Source organism: Cibotium barometz, chromosome 5 (assembly GCF_041138505.1).
Source record: "Cibotium barometz isolate CiBa-2024 chromosome 5, ASM4113850v1, whole genome shotgun sequence".
NCBI lineage: Eukaryota > Viridiplantae > Streptophyta > Polypodiopsida > Cyatheales > Cibotiaceae > Cibotium > Cibotium barometz.
Window position 1 is genome coordinate 16,506,290 of NC_141050.1, and position 22,339 is coordinate 16,528,628.

Below are 22,339 nucleotides of genomic sequence, written 5' to 3' on the forward strand. Positions count from 1 at the left end.
ACAACTTACAAGTGTTTGTGGCTCTTTTTTGTTTTGGCATTGCCTGCCTAAGTGTTGCAAAAATGCTCACTCTCGCTTCTCTGTATAATGGATTCAGAAAACACTTTTGAGTACACCTAACACGAATCCTTCTCACCATGGGTTGAAGAAGAAAAGGCAATTTTGAATTAAAATTTTTCTTCATGATTTCATCCAGTCACTACTATTTTATGAAAAATTGGAGGTAACATTTTTACTCCTCCCAAAGATGACACGGATTTTTCAAAAGTTGAGTAGGCTCAATTTTCCAAAAGTTGAGTAGGCTCCAAGATAAAGCGAACTTGTCTTTTCCCGAGCCCTACTATAATGGATGGTTCGTCGGCCTATTGTCATAGCGGTTGTTGACGCGATCCTACATGCGTATGCACGCGCACTTTTTTTTGTGTGAAAACCATGCTTCTATTAACAATGACTTATAACAATATAGGAGATGGCTTTGAGATAAGTCCATCTTCAAAGAACTTTAGAAGCAGTGGAAAAACACCTCGAACTGGCTAAAAGCAATGTCCTCCAACTATAAGCCATCATGAAGGGATTGTCGCAAATTCATCTGCCCAAACATAGCATTGTTTCCTATCTTCCATATTGTCTATAGAGCCCAATATCTAGTCTATAGAAAGAAAATAACAAAATCGGGAGATTTGGGCACACTAGTTCCAAATATCTAGAATTGCTTTTCATATTGCTTGCCTGCTGAAAAGTGGCCTGTGATATCATCGGCCAATCATCGAAGAAACTCCCTTGTTTCCAAATAATGCCATACCAGATGTTGTATAGTTTCAGAACGAGGTCCACATCTGCACAACAGGTGGCTCCAGCTGTGGCTCTTTTAGCAAGCATCCCTGCAATAGGGAGGACACGCACTAAAGAGCGCCAAAGAAACAATCTTTGCTTTAAAGGCAGCTTACCTTTGCATATACCCCAGAGGTGCTTTTTCCACCATCTTTCACTCGTGTATGTACACACACACACACACTCATGCACACATGTGCCTATTGGCACACACGTGATGCACACGCGCACATGTCCTTTTGGCTTGTAGACATGTGCACACATATACATATACCTATTCTAGCCATAGATAGCCAACTCATTGCTACTCCAGCCAGTCAAATCAGAAGCGCAAACCGCCAATCGGATGAAGAGAAATCGCATTTTTATCAAGCTCTGTTTTTCTACAGCAAATCAGTAATTTCCACTTGATCAAATCAAATTGCTCTAATTCCTCTTAGCCCCGGGGGTTTTCAAGCATGCTCTACAAGCTGGTGAAGACAGAATTCAATTTCATTTAGTCTACAATGAGATCCAAGCTCTTCATCAAATTTGCAGGTGACTTTGGTAAAACAGAGATTTCAATATTTGGTCAAATCTTGTGTTTCTTGGCTTAATCCTCTACTAGGCTCATTGCTATTGATGGCTTTGAAAGCATTTGAGCTCATTTGAAGTCTAAGGTCCCAGATCTAGACTCCCCGCATACTCTGTTTTTTGCACACAAAACAGTGGATTAATTTGCTAATCAGTGATTAATCAGTGCTAATCACTATATTTTGGTATAATTGAGGGTTCAAATTAACCATTAAGTATCTTATACGATCCCTATAACTTCATATTACAATTCGGAGTTGGTTTGATACTCCAACCATTCCGTACAAATTGGTTACCCTTGATTTAATATAATTTCTGGAAAAATTGTGCTGATAAATTTGTGATAATCATCATTTTGCATTTAACCCTTGGTTAATGCCTGTAAATCTCACTCAAATTCAAGATTATTCACAGCCAGAGTTGCATTTGGAATGTGCATAAGAATGAATGCCATATGCATTATGTATTGTGGGCACATTACATCAGTGTAAATATGAGATCAGACACTGCCCTTGTCCAGAATAAGACAAGAGGTAAGACCTCCCGCATAAATTTGGGTTTGTATTGCATAATGACACAAGATAAACATAAAAAGCCCAAAGGAACTGACAGCAAAACATTGAAACATGTTGCTTACATGGAGCAAGAAGACCTGATGGACGAGCTCATGGCCCCAGCCATGAAAGAAGAAGAATATCTCTTTCCAAGAGGAAGATCCACACCAAGAAAATCTAAAGGAAGCATTGAAGGAAGACATGGACACAAGAAGAGAATGAAAGAAGAGATGGACGCGTGGAGAGAAGTTGCCACGACAAGAAGACTGAAGATAAGAGAAGATGTGAGGCTCCAAAGAGTGAGGAGCCATGTGAAAATCTCTGAGAGAGAGAGAGAGAGACCCCACAACCCAATGTAACCTGTCCCAACAAAGTAAAACCACCTCTGAGCCACCGATGATGTAGGCCACGTGGTAGATGTATGTGTGAGCACTTTAGTCAAGGTCGTGGACACTTATAGTAGCCTTGGACACATAGAGAGAGAGTGTGTGTGTCAAGGACTATGGAGTTTAGGGACGTGAGGCACTGGTCGCGGACTGTCAAGTAAGAGAGAAACTTGATACAGGGTCCAGGTGTTCTAAGTTAACTTGAGGGGAGGTGTAGACACTAGTCGTAAGGGGAGGCAAACTTGGTATAGGGTCTAGGTGTACTAGGAGTATTCACTTGAGGGGAGGTGTTGAAAATACAAGTGAATAGGGTGTGTGCGGGAACAAGCCCTTGGTTAGAGGCTGTAAAAGAGAATGAGTAAATGTGAAAGAACCTGTGAAAAGGTGAGAAGAATCTCCTGGGAGAGAATAAAGGGTAGCATGAGAAGATTTAGAAAGTGTGGAGATATTCTGGGAGATATTCTGGGAAAAGTGAAGAGGTGGAGAGAATCAGGGAAAAGAGGTGGAGTGAATCATGGAGAAATCAGTGGGATTTGATGCTTGATGTAAACTCTATATATTGAGGCATTGTCCTAATGAGAATTTGCTGGTTTTTGTGAGTATCCATGCCTACATTAATCTATAATTACCTTATTTGCTAATCACTTTATTAATTATCCACCACTAATTATATCTTAATTATTTGCTAATCACTTTGTTAATTATCCACTAATTATTTACTAATCACTTTGTTAATTACCCATTAATTATATCTTAATTATTTGTTAATCACTTTATTAATTACCCACTAATTATATCTTAATTATTTACTAATCACTTTATTAATGATGTTGATTCTAGTGCATAGCTCATCACAATGCCCTAATTTCAACAAATATACATACCTATATACACATAGATAAATACATGCACACATCTATATTATGTATGTATGTATGTATCTATAGGTATGTAAGCATGTATATATATATATATACTACATTAGAAAATAATCCTCTTCTCCACATATACATACACATATTTTCTAATATTATATTATGTGCATGTTTAAAAGAGAGAATACACATACATAGATAAATACATATACACACACACAGAGATACACACACATATATATATACACACACACATATACACACACACAGAGATACACACACATATATATATATATAAATTATGTATGTATGTATGTATACATGTATGTATCTATAGGTATGTAAGCATGTATATATAAATAGATCTATATACACACACACATGATACGTGCACACGCACACATACGTACTCACATATATGGATACACGTGCACACAGAGATATGCACACTTACACACATACACACATGCAAGCTTGCACATACATATACATGCGTATATATGTACACAAGCATACATACTCACATGCATGCAACATGTATACATAGATGTAAACACACATTTGCACATGGTACATGCACACACGCGCACGTGCACATGCACACAGACACAAAGATGTACACACGAACATATTCATATGCTCACACGTACATGCATACTTGCACATGGATACACACAAACACAAACATACACACCACGTACACACACACACTATACACATACTATACACATACTAGCACATACGCTTAATCAAGACACTTATATGCATGAAGTTGGCATTACACAATCATACACCTGTGTGTGCACACACAATCAGACATATGCATGTAAATGTGTGTTTAAAGAGAGAGAGTGTGTGTTTTTATGCGTGTGAGGTCGTGAGAAGAGAAAGTGTATGTGTACATGTATGCATGAGAGGTATATATGTGAGAGGGATATATTGCACGTGTATGTGCATGCATGTGAGAAGAGGAGTATGTGTATGCATGTGAGAAGAGGGGATGTTTGTGTGTGCGTGCATGGGAGATTGTGTGTCTCTGTGTGAGAGAGAGACACATATGCATACATGCACATATACATGCACACACATGAAGACACACACACACTCAAGTTTGCACACATACATGCATATATACGCACATAAGCACATACATATACATACATACACAAGTACATGTATGCAAACATGGATGTGCACACCCACATATACACACATGTATGTATAGATGCTCAGGCATACACATTTGCACGTGTACATGCACATACACAGACACAAAGATGCACACATGTACATACATGCACACGTATATACATGCACACACTTGCACATGGACATACATACATAAATGCTCATTCATGGATACACATAAACACATACACACATACACACACCACACAGACATGTGCACATACACACTAGCACATGCACATAATTAAGACACTTATACGACGCATGCATGCATGAAGTTGACATTACATAATCACACGTGTATGTACACACAGTCACATAGATGAGTGGTAAGTGTGTATGTGGGAGAGAGAGTTTCTATGTGTATGTGGGTGTGAGGAGTGTATGTGCATGTTTATGCGTGAGGGGTGTGTATGTGAGAGAGGGTGGGTGCATGTGTATATGTGAGGATGTCTGTATGTGTGCGTGGAAGATTGTGTGTCTATGAGACACACATGTACACATACATTCATACATGCACACACAATCACATACACACTTGCACATATAAATATATGTGTATATACATGGCATGCATACCACATAGAGTACATGCACATACTTAGACATACACTCGCTTACATGTATACACAGTCGCTCACATGTATACACATATACTCACCTACACAAACATATGCCAAGAGTTGTACATTTGTATATGTACACACGCACATATACACTCACCTACACAAACACATACACTCGCATGTATGCATGGACACACATACATATAGATATGTACACTTACACACACACTCAAGCTTGCACATACATATAGATATGTACACTTACACACACACACTCAAGCTTGCACATACATATATATGAAGTTTTCTTTTCTCCTTTCTCCTTTTCAAAATTTCTCCCTCTCCTTTCTCCACGTAAAGACTAGGTTTATGGGGTAGACATACTTGCTTTATTTTGTATAGGTATAGATGTGTGCATGTGGAAAAGAAACCTCAAAAGACTATTTTCTCTTCTTCTTTATCCTTTTCAATATGAAGTTTTCTTTTCTCCTTTCTCCTTTCTCCTTTTCAAAATTTCTCCCTCTCCTTTCTCCACGTAAAGACTAGGTTTATGGGGTAGACATACTTGCTTTATTTTGTATAGGTATAGATGTGTGCATGTGGAAAAGAAACCTCAAAAGACTATTTTCTCTTCTTCTTTATCCTTTTCAATATGAAGTTTTCTTTTCTCCTTTCTCCTTTTCAAAATTTCTCCCTCTCCTTTCTCCACGTAAAGACTAGGTTTATGGGGTAGACATACTTGCTTTATTTTGTATAGGTATAGATGTGTGCATGTGGAAAAGAAACCTCCAAAGACTATTTTCTCTTCTTCTTTATCCTTTTCAAAAGTTCTCCCTCTCCTTTCTCCACGTAAAAGCTAGATTTATAGGATAGGCATACTTGCTTTATTTTGTATAGATATAGATGTGTGCATGTACACGTGCAAATGTGTATGTGTGCGTCTATGTATACATATGTGTGTACTTGTGTGTGTGTTTGTATGTGCGTATATGTTTGTGCTTATTTGTGTGTATAAGTCTTTGGGGGTTTCTTTCCCACACATATGCATTAGGGTTCACAATTAGCTGTCTCCATCAAGTCATTTGTTCATTGAATGACTTTCTTTTATATATATTAGAAAGTAAATTGCCCATCCCTCTCCCTTCCACACACACACACACACACACACACACATCTTTTAATATTATACTATGTGCATGTGTAAGAGAGAATATACGTACCTATACATATATAGATAAATCTATATATATACACATGTATATATATATTATGTATGTATGTATGTATCTATACGTATGTAAGTATGTATATATAAATAGATCTATATGTATGTTGATTTACACATGTATGTGCATGTACACGTAAAACACACAAACACACACATGATACGCGTACACATGCACATAAACACACATACACGCTTGCACGCATGGACACGTGCACATAGAGATATGCACACTTACACGCACACTCAAGTTTGCACATACATGCACACAATCACAACACATACATACACAAGTACATGTGTTGACATGCACACATGTATACATAGGCGTAAACGAATATATATTTTGCACATGGTACATGTACACTCACACATATATGCACGTGTACGAGCATACATATAGACAAAAAAAGATGCACACACGAATATGCTCACGTATATGCACACTTGTACATGGATCACACAAACACAAACATACATACCATGTACACACACTCACACTATACACACACTAGTATATACGCACAATCAAGACACTTGCACGATGCATGTACGCATGAAGTCGACTTTACACAATCACATACGTGTGCAAACACAATCACACATTAGCATGCAAAAGAGAATAGAAAAGACATTATATGTAAGATACACTTATTTAAGACAGTGAACACCTCACCATGCATCTCCATGTATTAAAATTTAATATTAATTAAAAATACATGTATTTATTTATTTTATAAATGTACATGTATATATAGGTGTATGTCTCTAAATATAATAAAACATAATATTATAGATAATATATATTTACATATGTGAGTGTGCACGCGTGCGTGAGAAAGAGAGTGTTTTTGTGTGTGTATGTGTGCATGCATGTATGTAAGAGAGAGAGAGAGAGAGAGAGAGAGAGAGAGAGAGGGACATGGAAGTCTATGTGGGTGTGTGGGGGAGGGGAGGGGAGAAGAGTGTGTTTGTATTAATGCATGTGACATCTATGTGTACATGTGTGTGTGTGTGAGTTTTTAATATTTGAGAGTGCGTGTGTATGTGAGAGGGTGTGCATGTGTGTGTGTGTGTGTGTGTGTGTGTGTGTGTGAGAGAGAGAGAGAGAGAGAGAGAGAGAGAGAGAGAGAGAGAGAGAGAGAGAGAAACATTACATGTAAAATGTATTTATTTGATAGTGAGCACACCTTATCACGCCTTTAACAATTAAAATTTTATTAATTAAAATTACATGTGAGAGAGTGTGTGTAGTGCATGTGTGGGTGTGTACATGTGTGTATGAGAGAGAGAGAGAGAGAGAGAGAGAGAGAGAGAGAGTATGCATGCGTGTGCGTACATCTGCATCTATGTGTGCTTGAGAGAGATGGGCCAAGCTTGGAGAGAGAGAGAGAGAGAGAGAGAGAGAGGGGGGGGGGGGTAAAGAGGGAGATGGTGAAAAGAGAGAATAAAAAGTATGAATTAAATTAAATAAAAAATATATATGTATATGTGTGTATACATGTGTGTTTTTATTTACATTTATACATTTATACATATGTATATGTATACACATGTGTGTAATATATCTACCTATATATTTAAAAGTGAGCACAACTTAACATTCATCTTCACACATTAAAATTTAATTAATTAAAATTATCTGTGTATTTATATTTTTAAAGACATATATATATGTATGTATAAGTATGTTTCTGTAATAATAGGTATGTGTATCTAAAACATAATATTATATATACTAATATTTACATGTGTGAGAGAGAGAGAGAGAGAGAGAGAGAGAGAGAGCTTTTATGTGGGAGAGTAAGAAGAGAGAGGGATTGTGTGCATGCTTGCATGCGCATGCATGTGTGTGTGTGTGTGTGTGCATGTGTGTGTGTGTGTGTGCATGTGTGTGTGTGGGAGAGTGTAAGAAGAGAGAGGGAGTGTGGTGTGCATGCTTGCGTGTGTGTGTGAGAGAGAGAGAGAGAGAGAGAGCGGGTGTGTACGTGTGTGTGTGTGTGTGTGTGTGTGAGAGAGAGAGAGAGAGAGAGAGAGAGAGAGAGGGAGAGAGAGAGAGAGAGAGAGTTTCAATATTTGAGAGTGTGCGTGAGAGAGAGCCGGAGAGGGTCATGTGCATGTGTGTGTGGGAGAGAGAGAGAGAGAGAGAGAGATGGCTGTAGAGAGGGAACCGGTTCTTTTCTGGAACCTTGGTCACAACAGAAAGGCATAGGTCCAATACTAGTATTCAATAATTTTTTGTTATGTATTAAATAAATGCCATTAACTTGGCATTTAATTAATACCTCAGTCTCCCTTCCTCTTCTCCTTCTCTCTACTCGTAGAATAAGCTCTTTAGGCTTTTTATAGAGAATTGTGAGACCTTACATAGAAAGGATATGGATAAATGCATGCAAATAGAAAGGACAAAGAGAGTCATCATTTCATTGACTTTTTCAAGCAATAATCATTACATATTAAATATATTGTGAGACCTTAAATAAAAAGGATATGTGTGCATATGGAAATAGAAAGGGCAAGCAGGGTCATTTTTCAAGCAGTAATCATTACATACTAAAATGAAACCTTAGAAAAACACTGCTATTTTTGAAAAACTCACTTAATGTATTTAATGGAAATGTAAAATAACATTTTAGTGTCTTATTTTCCTTCTCTTACATATAGTCATACTCAAGTTATTAAGATCTAAGAACAAGAACGAGCCTAAGGTGATCAAATTGTTTGTAATTTTTGTTACTACCTTTTGCTTTCATTGCATATCTATATGGACACACTATTAATGGTACTTGTAATTTTCTAAGATCCCCAATTAATGTGAAAAGTATTGTGCTGTGTATGTATGTAAGCACCTGCAAATAAACGATATCCCAAATTATTGTTTATTTCTTACATGATTCAAGTGAATGAGTAATGCGTGTGTGTAGTTTGTTAATAAAGACAGCCTACAAGTAAACTACTTGATCTCATATTAATACTCTCAATAATTTACTTTCCTCGATGGGAGTCATGTAAGAGGACACAACGTGTGGTATATGCAAGTGTTATGTACCTGGAGCTAATCACGCCTAATCAAGTAGGGTTAGAGGAGCTTGGGATTAGGAGAGAGTAATCACCCTCGAGGGATCACGCCTAATCAAGTAGGCTAAGATTCATAATTAATAAAACTAGACAAGTGGTAGGCAGATACGAAGGGCTAAGCTTCATAATTAATAAAACTAGACTACTGGTAGGCTAGCTATATATAGCTGTAGTTATAAATAGCTATCACTATATAAGTAATGCCTTGGTTATTATTATGTAGTTAGTCATACAATGCACTTTTGATGGTTTGTGCTTGGACCAAGGTTTCTACTCTTGTTGGTGAACATGACAGTTCATCGATAGTATTTCTCTTAGCACCATAGCTTGCTTTTCGTTTCATGAGGTATGCTTCTAGAATTATTGCATTGGTTGTATGTGGATTCTGAGAGGAAGAATGTAGGAGAGTCATCCATGTTGATATGTAGAAAAACCCTTTCGAAATCCTAGCTTTTCTCTGGATTAACTCTTAGATAGGCTACAATTTTACTTAGGTGTCTATCCTTGATATGTCTTGTATACGAATAGGCAAGGAGTTGAGTTTTGATGCCCTGAAACCTTTGATAGAGGGGTGATTTTAGCTTGTGCACAGAGGCTTACGTGGGTAGTAGATAGGTCCCATATGGAGAAAATCATGAGATGGTTTCAAATAGTGCAAGGGTTAGCAAAGTAAAGGGAGAGACTAAACCAGGGTGGCAACAAGGAGAGTCAATAGTCAACAGACAGAGGATCATCCATATTGGCGTGTGTGAGTGTATGCGGGTATGGATAGGAGATTGTTGGACACTTTTGCATATGATGTTGCCAAGGAGAGAAAAAGAGAGTTTCTTTTTAGACGCTATTTCTTAAAAAAACCAAAAAGGAAAACATGTGTTCCCATCTCCAAAGGATCATCATCATCTATAGCAACATTCTCATCAAAGGTCACATTAATGTGTTCAAGAAGAAGATCAATAAAGAATGGAAGAGCATCATCCAGCTCGACTTGATCACATCCATCAATCATCACCAACATTCATTGAATTCTCGGACATCTCTAGAACATCTACAACGATCTGCTTTTCATAATAGCCACCCTCAACATTCCATGAGTATCATCACATTCTCATCAACCTCATCAAATAAGGTCACATCAATGTCATCAAGAAAAAGATCAACAAAGAATGGAAGAGCATCATCCAACTCAACTTGATCACATCCATGATCTACAACTCAACTTGATCACATCCATGATCTACAACATTCACTAAATTCTCTGACATCTCCAGAACATCTACAAGGATCTTCTCCACAATATCATCATGCTTTGAGTATCATCACATAGGTCTTCCTCCTCTACTTCCAACAGACTCTGATCCGAGTCTATTTCTTCATCTAATCCATCTGCTGAAGGCTTTGTAACACAAGCATCATAGCTTATCTTCTCACCGGTCAAACCAGTAACCTCATTTAAAGATCCAAAAAAGTCAACACCATAGCTTGCTCTCCTATTGGCCAAAACATCAGCTTCGCTTTCCTCTTCAGTGGGCTGCTTCAATCGGATTCACATGATCAAGATGACCCTGTGGGGTTGCACTTGATTCCAATCAAGATGATCCTGGGGTTGCACTTGATTCCAATCAAGATGACCCTGGGGTTGCACTTGATTCCAATCAACTCCAAGAATCTCCAAAACAGCAAATTCAGACTTCCAACCTGCTGAATCAACTTTTGAACCTCTTAATGTAATCCTTCTTATCCTCTATTAGGTTCCACAACTCTTGGAGCTTCCACATGAAATCTCTTTTCCATATGCCTATCCATATGCAATGGGTCTACCACTGGTGGCCATATCTAACCTGCAATCTTGCTCTCTCTCTCTCTCTCTCTCTCTCTCTCTCTCTCTCTCTCTCTCTCTCTCTCTTTCCTTGGCTAGCTCCTGCTTCCTCATCTTCTTCCTCCACTGTTCTATAGCTACTCGCATAGCTTCAACAAATGTACTTAGATTTTTCATCTCCACCTTCGCCTTGATACTTCCATGCTGCACACCAACAAACTTGTCTTTTTTCAGAAAGTCAAGAAGAACCCGATTTTCTCCTAAAGCTTTGAGTATCCTTATCCAGATAGCTTTAAACCTACCCACAAAAGCTAGCATATCCTCATCCTTTCCTTGGTTCAACCTGCTTAGCTCTCTCCACAAGTACTCATGAGTATCTGCTTTCTCATATCTTCCTCTCAGGGCTTCCTTCAAATTGTCCCAGCTTCCTCTTTCAGCATCTATGGCTTCATCCTTAAACCACTCCCTGGCTGCATCTTCTAACAACAAATTCACCATCCTTAGCTTATAAGCATCCTCATCCCTATTATTTCTCAAATCTACCAACTCAATATTCCTCAGGAACTCAGTGACATCTTCACTCTTCTCTAGTTTGAACACTTCATATCCAAATCCAACCATGGGTCGTGAGTTGATAAGTAAAGTAGATCCCAACCTGCCAGTCAAAGCCCTATAGCAAGAACTCTCTGATCCTCAGTAGTGGAGGCACCAAAACATGTGAGGGTTCTGGGTCATGGCCTCTATAACACCACCAGACACCACACAAGTGCAAGACACACAGATACCATAATTGGGGGACTCTCAAATCATAAGCTCCAAGAAACCTAACAACCTAAAAGATTTCCTCTGATCCTTTGAGAATTAAAATAGATCCAAAGCAACTATTATGTCCCTTTGAGGAGGTTGATCCAATCCATTACACCTCACAGGTTCCCTAAACCCATAGACTCTCACCTTCCTCAAACCTCAAAAGAACCCCACGTTAACAGTTCACAATTTGATCACCTCTTTTCCTATACCTTTCCTCGATTCCAGACCACTCTCTCCTGTTTCACAGTCCTCATAACATCAAATCTATCCCACAATGGTTCCCTCCTTGACAGTCCAGAGAAACCTACCCTTTATGCTTCTCAGGCCACTTTGATCCAAAGCACAAATTATCTTGTATGCCCTTATATTCCCTAAGTGGTTCTATTTGTCTCAGACCTAACATGGCAATCTTCACATCTTCACATGCAGATGGCTCTCCTCAACAATCTCAACCAGAACTAACAAATTATACCAAAGACAACATACCTTGCCCAAATAAAGCATCACATCAAAATACTGTCTCAGACCTAACATGGCAATCTTCACATCTTCACATGCAGATGGCTCTCCTCAACAATCTCAACCAGAACTAACAAATTATACCAAAGACAACATACCCAGCCCAAATAAAGCATCACATCAAAATACTTTATTATCCCATACAGAGCAGACTCAAGTTAAACTCTCTGATATCTTTAAACTTCCAAAACAAGACAAGTCTAAATAGCCATGAGACATGGGCTCAAACAAAGGAAAACAAAAACATAAAAAGAAAGGAACCTTTACAACTTGAATTCAGAACAATCGTCACAGCTTTATCTTCATTCTCACAACATCAAGCCTCAACAATGTAATCTGCAATTTTGTCTGGGGGCCTTCATCTTCAAACCGAGAGGAACAGTTGAACCAAGCTATGGAAGCATCCAAGTTCCAACAACGAGACATCTAGAGAGATCATAGGGCACCTCACATCCTAAGTGATCCTCTGAACACCCTTGCACACTCTACTCTGGACAGTCCCAAGCCTCCTCAAAATTTGTTCTAATTCTTTCTCTGTGAATTCCCACTTCTTCCCTCACAAAACCAGAAACAAGCAGGGCAAGGCTTTCAAGCGTGCACACCCTTAGAACACAACCAAACCCAAAATCTTTCAAACTTTTCACTCTTCCAAACCTCTAGCTTGGATAATCACTTCTCTTCCCACCTGTAACCTTGCCACCCCTTCTTCCCAATTCAATCCTGTTCTTACTTTCTCTGATCATCCAATCCCCCTTCCCTTTGTTGTTTTTTCTCTCCTTTCCGATAGAGAAGCATGAATACCCCAATTTGGAACTCTTTTGTTTCTATACTCTACTCCTATCTTTTTTTGGCTCTCCCCGACTGATGATACCTTTCCCTAATGCTAAGTGGAAAAGCATTCTATGCATGGGTACTGGATGCACATGACAATGCATCATCCCTGTGTATATGATCAACCATAGTTCATCTTCCACCATCCCACATACATTCACACACCTTCCATCATCCCCTACATCATGAGCATTCTATGATCACCTAGAGCCATCCCCTCTTAAACCCACACCCACAATAGACTTCTACTAGGGATCTAATCCCTTAGGCATCTGTTACAAAAATGCCTCTCACAACGTTGTAATGTGACAACCAGTGTTGTATGGCCATTGCTTGGAATTATGTGTTTTATGCTTACACGAAACACATTGAGATTCATTATAACTTTATGCTAGATCTCATCATATTTAGGGAGGTCAAGATGGTCTACTACTACCTGATGATAGATAATTGTGCATACATATTTACAAAGCTCTTAGTAGGAATTAGATGGAGCGGCATCTTCATCAACTCGACATTAGACCGCAAAGGTAGTTTACTTTTTAGGGGGGGATGTTGGATATCAATGCTCCACCCTCATATTGTATAGGCATCAGACCACAAAGGTGGTTCATCTTTGGAGGGGGTGTTAGATATCAATACTCCACCCTCATATAAGGCTGCCCAGGCACCCGCTAGCTCATGTTTGTAAAGTCCCATTACGAGAAGTAGGCATGGTTGAGTAACCCGATGCACCCAATATTCATACGGGAAGGTGGCCTAGGAGGCCAAATGGTATAGAGACAACTTGGGTTAGATTTAGCAAAGTGAAATAGGCTACATGCTACATTGGACCATTATCTCATAATGCTCCACACATTTAGTAGGTAGACTTTACTCTTGGACACCGACTATGACCATGGACCTACTTAGTCATGTCATGGCTACTCGCATATACAGGCCTAGAAGAGATGTCACTAGCCCCTTCTCCCCATACTTTATCAATCATCAGGGAGTAAACTCACTGCTAGCTTCTACTAGCATACATTCTCCATCTTAGCAGTTCCAAATCAGCCATGGAAGCTCCTTCACAAGAGCACATGGGTGGGGCTTTGCCATCTACCAGATCAGTTTCAGTAATATATAGTTTCTCTATCTATGTTATTGTGTAATTTTAAGTTTTAAAGCTTTGTGTGGTGAAAAATACTACTTCTTGTGTGAGTGCTTTCTTATATACACTACACATTATATCCTCTTACATTTTGGGCTAATATTTTGTAAATAAAATGGATATACAGCACCTTTATCTTAAAACTTATGCATGTCCTTTTAATTCTAAGCTTGTAAGTATCTTAAACTCGTTTTTAATTATTGTTAAAAAATTCACCCCTTGGCTTGCTTCAAAATTTTTTGGTCCTCCCTCCATGGCTTGCTTCAAGTTTTTTCATCCTTATTAGCCTTTACATATGAAATAATTTGTATCAAAGCTTGGTAGATTAATTATAGCTTTTGTGTTGGCTTTCCAGTTAGGTAGTATTTATGCATGTTAGCTTCCCAATTAGGCTTGTTAATTAGTGCTATTTTGTTGCCTGAATTAAATCTTTGAAACGTCTATTCTCTTCTACAAATAGATAAAAGAACTATTATCATCGAAAATCATTAAAGCTATGCAATAGCATTAAATATTTAAAACAATACAAAAATTTGAAAGACTCTACCGATAGAGAAGGGAAGGCAAAGTTGTGTTGCTTTGGGTGAGATTGTTGTGATTTGCAACACAACTTCAAGCAGTTTTCTTTGGACTTATTCTTTAAAGGCTTTTCTTTAGACTTCTTTGGGTAAGATTATTGTGATTTGCAACACAACTTCAAGCATTTTCTTTGGACTTATTCTTTAAAGGCTTTGGCTAAAACCGCAGTTTTTATTTCTTCTTTTAAAAATCCTCTTTCACATGTCTTCTTAAAAGATGGGTTGCTCGCACTATGTATTGTGAATTTTTCCACCATTTTTGAAAGCTACTTTTGGCTTGAGCTTCATTAGGCACAAAGGAAGTGTTGGGTCAGCATAAAATTCTCAACATTTTCAATCATTCATTGTAAAGTGCCTTCATTCTATAAAGGCCACACACACTCACGTATATGCTTTTACACTTTGGCATTTTCATACACTACATCTAATTCGCTTCAAGATTTAAACGAGAGTATAGTAAATTGGTCACCATCCTCACCACTTGTGGTTACATAAGTCTTGTTTTTTGGAGGAATTTATTCATTATTTTACAACTTTGTTCTCTCAATCATTGACATGGATTTCAATGGGAGATGTTAACCTTGGGTCACCAGTCTCTTTAAACACCTAATGTGCTACAAGATTCAAACGAGAGTTTAGTAAATTGGTCACCATCCTCACCACTTGTGCTTACATAAGTCTTGTTTTCGGGAGGATTTTTTTCAAACTTTGTTCTCTTAATCATCAACATGGATTTCAGTATAATATGCTACCTTGGTCCACTATGGGCACACCACTCTCTTTAAGGATCTAGTTTGTGGGGTTGTGATCTTACTCGATTATTTTTTATGACATCAACATCAAGAATTTAACATGAGCCTTGAAAAGCATTAGTGACTTTCTTAGTAGTGTTTGGCTTTTGCAAGACTGGGTGGGTGATTCGGACATTAGGCACTTATTAAAACAACGCATTGTTGTTCTCTTGATAGATTTAGATATTTTCTTCTTTTGAGAAGCATTGGGTTTATCGGAGTCCTTTCCATTGCCTTTGTATGCATTTGTGCGGTGTGTATAAATAAATAAATATATATGTGTGTGTATGTATATATATAATTTAAATGGGTACCTATATTTATATATATATATAATTCAAAGGGGCACCTACATTTATATATATATGTGTGTGTTTATATATGTGTGTGTATATATAAAATTCAAAGGGTTACCTACATCTTTTAAAAGTGTTGAACCCCCCAACTTCCAAGGTCCAAGGGTATTAAAAGTCGTGTGGTGGTGAAGGAACGTGCCGCTAATCCGACATCGAGCGACGGAGGAAACAATTTCGTGGATAGACTCCGCATGACGATGGGCAACGCTTTTCCTCTACTCCCACGTTCTCTCATAGTCTGCAGTCGGTCTTGTGCTCTGTGTTGTGGTGAGCCTCATCGCTCCTGCTCCTGCTCGCATTACCTTCATGTTGGGCTCCTTCCTGGCCCTCAGCTCAAAGGCACGTAGCTGCCTTCTCCTGAGCTCTCTCTCAAGGCCTCTACAACACCCCTCATCCTCGCATTGAACCCACAAAGACACAGCTAGTCCATTGCCTCTTGAGTAGCTGCTCTCCATGGCTGGCTTGAGCTCTTCCTGCAGGTCTTTGCCGTGGTTGTTTTGCCTTCTGTCGTGGACTCTCATGATACTGTCCTGTCAGGCACATGAAAGCCCTTCAAATGGCAACCCCTCCTCGGTCATCATTATTGGTGCTGGCATGTCAGGTATGTCATCCACAGATGAAAGAGATGAAGCAGAAGCAAGCTGCAGAAGCTGAACTGTGTTGGCATAATGGATGGATTATGCAGGAATTATGGCTGCGAAGACGCTGTCCAAGCATGGCATTGATGATTTTCTGATCCTGGAAGCTACAGATAGGATAGGAGGGCGAATGCACCAGACAAAGTTTGCAGGCTACACCATAGAATTAGGGGCAAACTGGGTGGAGGGAGTGGGAGGAGAGGAGGAAAATCCAATCTGGACACTGGCCAAGAAGTATGATCTCCGTGTATCCTACTCAGATTATGATAATGTGAGCGCAAACACCTACAGCGAAGAGTGAGCAAATTACAAAAACCCTTGCAATACACATTTTGATCCACACCTCTAATCTCATTTACACAATCTCAATTTGATTTGATTTATGCTTTTCAGAGGTGAACTGCTTCCTCTATCGGTAGCAGGGCCTCGTTTTGATCTGGCAACAGCTTCTTATAATTATTGTAATGCTCTGAGCAATTCATTGAATGGTCATGGGGAAGAGGACATCTCTATATCAACCGCCCAACGCTTGTTTGGAGTGTAAGAGCCTTCTCACCATGCATTTTGCACAAGCATTTTTCTTTTCAAACTTTATAATCTACTCATAACACTGAAACTTGAAAAATTTTAAGCAGAAATTAAGAAAATCCCGTTTGAATTTTCTATTTTACACGGATAGTTTTGCAATTTAGTTATAATCCTAACATATATTAACCATATATATATATATATATATATATTTGTTTCTTGAATAGTAAAGCCCTCTCTAACCTTTGAAGATTGCTTGTATTTTACATGGTTTAAGAAATGTTTTTTTTCAAGCACTACGCCTTATGCTTAGGGCTTAATGAAGCTCCTTACAAACTGGATTTGCCACCAAGAACAAAGATTCATCTTGTTAGTTGACAAAGAGAGATATTGGGAGACTCAGATAATCTTGTTGCTAGGGGCCATAGTTGAAAAAAAAGTACATTTTTTTTTGGAAAAATAAAAAATGTGTACGTTTCAAAACATTCCAATTTTTGGGATGCGTTTTTAAGGTATTAAAAAAATATTTTTTATTTTTAAAATAAAAATTTAAAATGTTTTTTTTGGGGTGCGCGTTTTTTACATGAATGGTTAATATTGAATGGTCATTGGTAAATCAATATTAAAGTTAATGTTGAATGGCATTGCTGCCGCCACTAGACCCATGAGAGCCTAGATATTATCATTTTGATTTAATGAATTATGATAGCCATATGCTTCAAATTGTTCACTCTTGAGTTATTATGCACAAGTTTAACTCTTATACATGAAATCTGTGGTTCATGGACTTAAAAACTATATGTACATGCCATAATTATAGCTAAACAATTTAATGAATAAAAAACTTAATTTAAAAACTTTTCCAAAATTTTGAAAAACGTTTTAAAAAGTATAAAACACCTATAATACTAGCTATTTTAAAAACGTTTGGCAACTATGCTAGGGGCACTCAAATGAATATGTTGCTAATGATTAGAACCAAAAGAAATTCTAAACTACTGTGAAAGGGCTTTTAGACACGTTTCCGAGCTCCTTTTCAAACAAAGGAACCATTCTCAGGAGGATAACTCATGTTATCTTTCCTTAGTACTTACCAATAATCTTTATTTGTTCAAAAAGTAATGCATTTGTTCAGCAGCAAAGGCAGTATGTTATCTTTCTTAAGTATAGAGGTACTAATTTCTTTCCTTCATTTAATCTACTAGAGAACACATTGAATAAGGTATGTCATGGCACATTTTGCACTGCATTCTTACACTCTAATTTCTAAGGTTTTGGCCCCATACACTCTAGTTATTTTTGTAAGGTTCTCTTTGTCTCAAATAATTAATTAATGCAATGGAAGATTTGGTACCCATATTTAGAATGCCTTTCGTCTTGTTGGTTGTGAAAATAGAATCTCTCTTTTAAGGGTGGCAAGTGCCCACTTTTTGCAAGGTCCAACTTATGGATCTTGTAACTTAATGGATAATTTTGAGGGACTCATTTTGGGGGGTTCTCACAGCTGGATCATGACCCAAATCAGGCTGTGGCTAAGCTCAAGTCTTACACCAGGAGGGTATATGTATGGCACATGAAATTGATTTACAATAAGAAAAGAGGATTCGGTAGCAATAAAGCTAAAACTTCACACTTTGAAACCTTTGGTAACTTTGATTTCCAAGTGAGGCATGGCACCTTAAATTTTTTAAGTGTGCCAAAGGTTTTTGGTCAATCATTTATTACAACTATTGGTTTGGATGCTCAATAAACACTTATATGCTGACAAAATGTGTGTGTTTTTTTTTGGGAGCTTTAAAAAATATAAGTGTATGATGAGCAAATTGTTGCAATGGTGCAGAATTCCTACCACACCCTTAGACATGGCAATAGATTACTTCAACTATGACTTTGAGATTGCAGGTAAAGTTACAATCACTATCAATGGAGTTTCTTTCTTTGGTTATGGATTCAATTGGAGTGTTGGTTAGACTTAAGTTAAAAGTTGAGAGATGTAAGGAGCCCACTTGAGGAGATATTCTGGGAAGTGCAGAGCCTCCTAGAGTCACAAGCTTGAAGAATGTCCAACCCAATCCAACTTTTGTTTATTTCGGGGATGATGAATATTTTGTGGCCGATAAACGGGGTTATGTGTACCTTTTGGATCAGTTAGCCAAAAGCTTTATGAAACATGACAATGAAAGCATCACCGATTCACGGTTGAAGTTGCAGAAGGTGAGGCATCCAGAAGGTCTAATTACTTGACAAAAGCAACCCCCACTCTGTTTACAACTTCTTAATACTGCTTTTGTCTCTCATGCTCTCTCCTCCTCTGCTCATGCTCAGGTGGTTACTAAGATTGAGTATTCTTCTCACGGCGTTATTGTAAAAACCGAGGATAATTCAACATACACTGCAAAACATGCCATTTTATCAGTAAGCCTTGGTGTTCTGAAGAGTGAACTCATTACCTACAAGCCTGATTTGCCAGTAAGTATTTCTTTTTTGTTTTTTTTGTTTTTTGTTTTTTTGTTTTTGCAGAAAAAAGACTTCTATTAACTATGAATAGACCATACAAAATCATGGTTGGAAGCCCATCCCAAAATGTAGGGTGACCTCAACCAATATGGGGCCCAAAGGTGCCAAAAGAGTCCTGTGGTGGTCGATGCGAAAAAGATCCCTTGATCCCACTCCCTCATGAAGACAGTGCGCTTTGTTTGTGCAGATCTGGAAGGTCCTTGTATATGAGCCCATGTAGCCATAAGACTGAATTATATTTCCCCATATGGTACAAATGCACCGAGTGTCATATATCTGAATCCCCTCAATAGCCTCTGTGCATCTGGCCCTCCAAATCTTCCAAGCTGGGATACTGGCAATGAGTTTCCAAGTAGTATCAATCCTTTGGAGAGGTGGTCTATACTATATATCGAGTAGCATGCAACGTTGGGCCACACCTCTGCATATCATTATGGCAGTGTCCATATCCCTGTCCTCAAAAAATATTTGGGGACTAGATTGAGTGAGCCAACCAATAGCATCCCAAGTAACATAAATGGTATCTGTCCTCAGTCTGCTTTAAGCTGAGCTATAGAGCCCCCAAATCCTCTGAGCAGCTCTACACCCCCATATGTAATGTCGCATTGTCTCAGAAGCTACCGCGCATTTGGGACATGCGGGGGTTGCACCAAAAATAGCCCTCCAATGATTAATGGGGAGGCCACCATGTAAGAATAGCCAAAAGAAGTGGGAGATGTGGCTCCTCCTGAATGAATGCGAAAGCATGTGTGCCAAAATCTCTTTTGAATCAATGGGGTGATGTCATAGCTCTCCCATTGTGGCCTAAGTGTAGGAGTCCTTTGAACTTGTCCAAGTAAAAGGACCTTGGCATCACGGACAGTGGACCTGAAAAAAGGCTGACTCTTCATAGGATTGCATCAATCAACTTCCACTCACTAGGATCCCAATGAAGATATATTATAGGACATCCACCATACAACAATAAGCACCAAGACCCATGGGTCACAATATCAGGCAGAGGGTCAACATGCCAGTGCTTTCCTGAGTGACTAACTACTCTCACTTCCACTCACCAGGATCCCAATGAAGATATATGATAGGACATCCACCATACAACCATAAACACCAAGACCCATGGGTCAGAATATCAGGCGCAGGGTCAACATGCCAGTGCTTTCCTGAGTGACTAACTACTCTCACTGGATGAAGGGTAGTGTCGGGAATAATCTCATGCGTGTCACATTTCAACAATCTCCATCTTGCCTAGATAGAAAAAAAAAATCTCCCTCTTGATCTTGATCTAGCAAGGCTAACACTTGTAATGGCACTCCTGTCCTGGAGGAAACTCCTAGCCACCTAGGATGATGCTCATCGTGAAATGTGCTAGTAATCCACTCATGAGGTATAGTTGCATCAATTTGATTGATCTGTCTAAGACTCCCTCTGAGATGCTGGATGGATCCAAAGGAAGACTTTTAAAAGTTTTCCAAGCAATAACTGTTGATGCACATCTCTCCCAGCCTGGCCATTGCATATATCTAGATGTCACCTAATCTCATCTCTAATGAGGTCATTCCGCATAATGGGCTGTCTATTGTTGCCAGATGAAGGGGTAGTGATGGGTGAACACTAGTAGTGTCACATGCGGAAGCTCTGGGAGTCTTCTTTCAGCCCTAAACACCATGCTGATGCAAAACAAAAGTAGAAGATAGAGAAGAGAGAGAGAGAGAGAGAGAGATAGCTGAGTATTTAGTAGATTCATAATGTACAAAAAGGTGTACAAATCTTGCAGCCCTTGAAAAGGTTGAAAACACCTAATCTAATCCTAAGTCTATGACCCAATCCACTAGGGACTGGATCCCTAACAATGAGCAAGTGTGCCCCTTTTATAGGGCTGGGTTGCCTTCATGGACTAGCCAACTTGCTGTCTGTCATGGCCCTGTGAAAATGGAACAGCACAAGTGTGGGCATGGTGGTTGCTGAGTCAAAATATTAAATGATTCACATTTGGGGTGCCCGGACAGAGATAATGATGTGTGGACATTTCCAGGTGTGAAGGGGGAACTAAAACATTAATATTTTAATGTTTTATTGAAGGTTGCCCCTAGGCCTTAGTGGCCCCTAGGGAACTTTAATAATTATTAAAGTTGGGGCCCTAGGACAAGTATGGAGAGGGAGCAACTCCACTTTTGGAGTGCATGCCTCTCTCACTTCACTCTCTCTCTTGCTTTTGGGAGACATGCGTGCAATCTCAATTGTGGAGAAGAGGAGAAGAAAAAAAACGTGGAAGCTAGTCGGCTGTTGCAGAGAATTTTGGCTGCTGAAAACTGTGTGAGAAAACAGGCCGTACACATCTGTACGGCTGCAGGTACAACTGTACGACTACAGGTACAGGCGGCGCTGACAGGAATCTGTGCTGTGGGTGTTGGCGACGGCTGTTGTTGCAGGCGGCTGCAGTTGCTGGTACAGGCCGTACAGTACTGTACGACTGCAGGTACAGTGTACGGACGGGTCTGGAGCAGTCGGCGCTGGACAGTACGAGTGCAG

The 22,339-nt window shown here is 38.9% G+C and overlaps 1 protein-coding gene across 1 annotated transcript in view; it reads left to right on the plus strand.

Moving 5' to 3' along the window:
• The first annotated feature begins 16,344 nt into the window (after nucleotides 1-16,344).
• Nucleotides 16,345-22,339, plus strand: part of LOC147638126 (polyamine oxidase 7-like) — a 121,263-nt gene continuing 115,268 nt past the window's right edge. Inside the window, exons 1-6 of the mRNA XM_086798036.1 lie at nucleotides 16,345-16,728; nucleotides 16,813-17,062; nucleotides 17,159-17,305; nucleotides 19,134-19,195; nucleotides 19,326-19,507; nucleotides 19,619-19,762. Of these exons, the coding sequence (XP_086654162.1) occupies nucleotides 16,581-16,728; nucleotides 16,813-17,062; nucleotides 17,159-17,305; nucleotides 19,134-19,195; nucleotides 19,326-19,507; nucleotides 19,619-19,762 (933 nt within the window). The 5' untranslated portion in view covers nucleotides 16,345-16,580. The remainder of the gene's footprint in view (nucleotides 16,729-16,812; nucleotides 17,063-17,158; nucleotides 17,306-19,133; nucleotides 19,196-19,325; nucleotides 19,508-19,618; nucleotides 19,763-22,339) is intronic.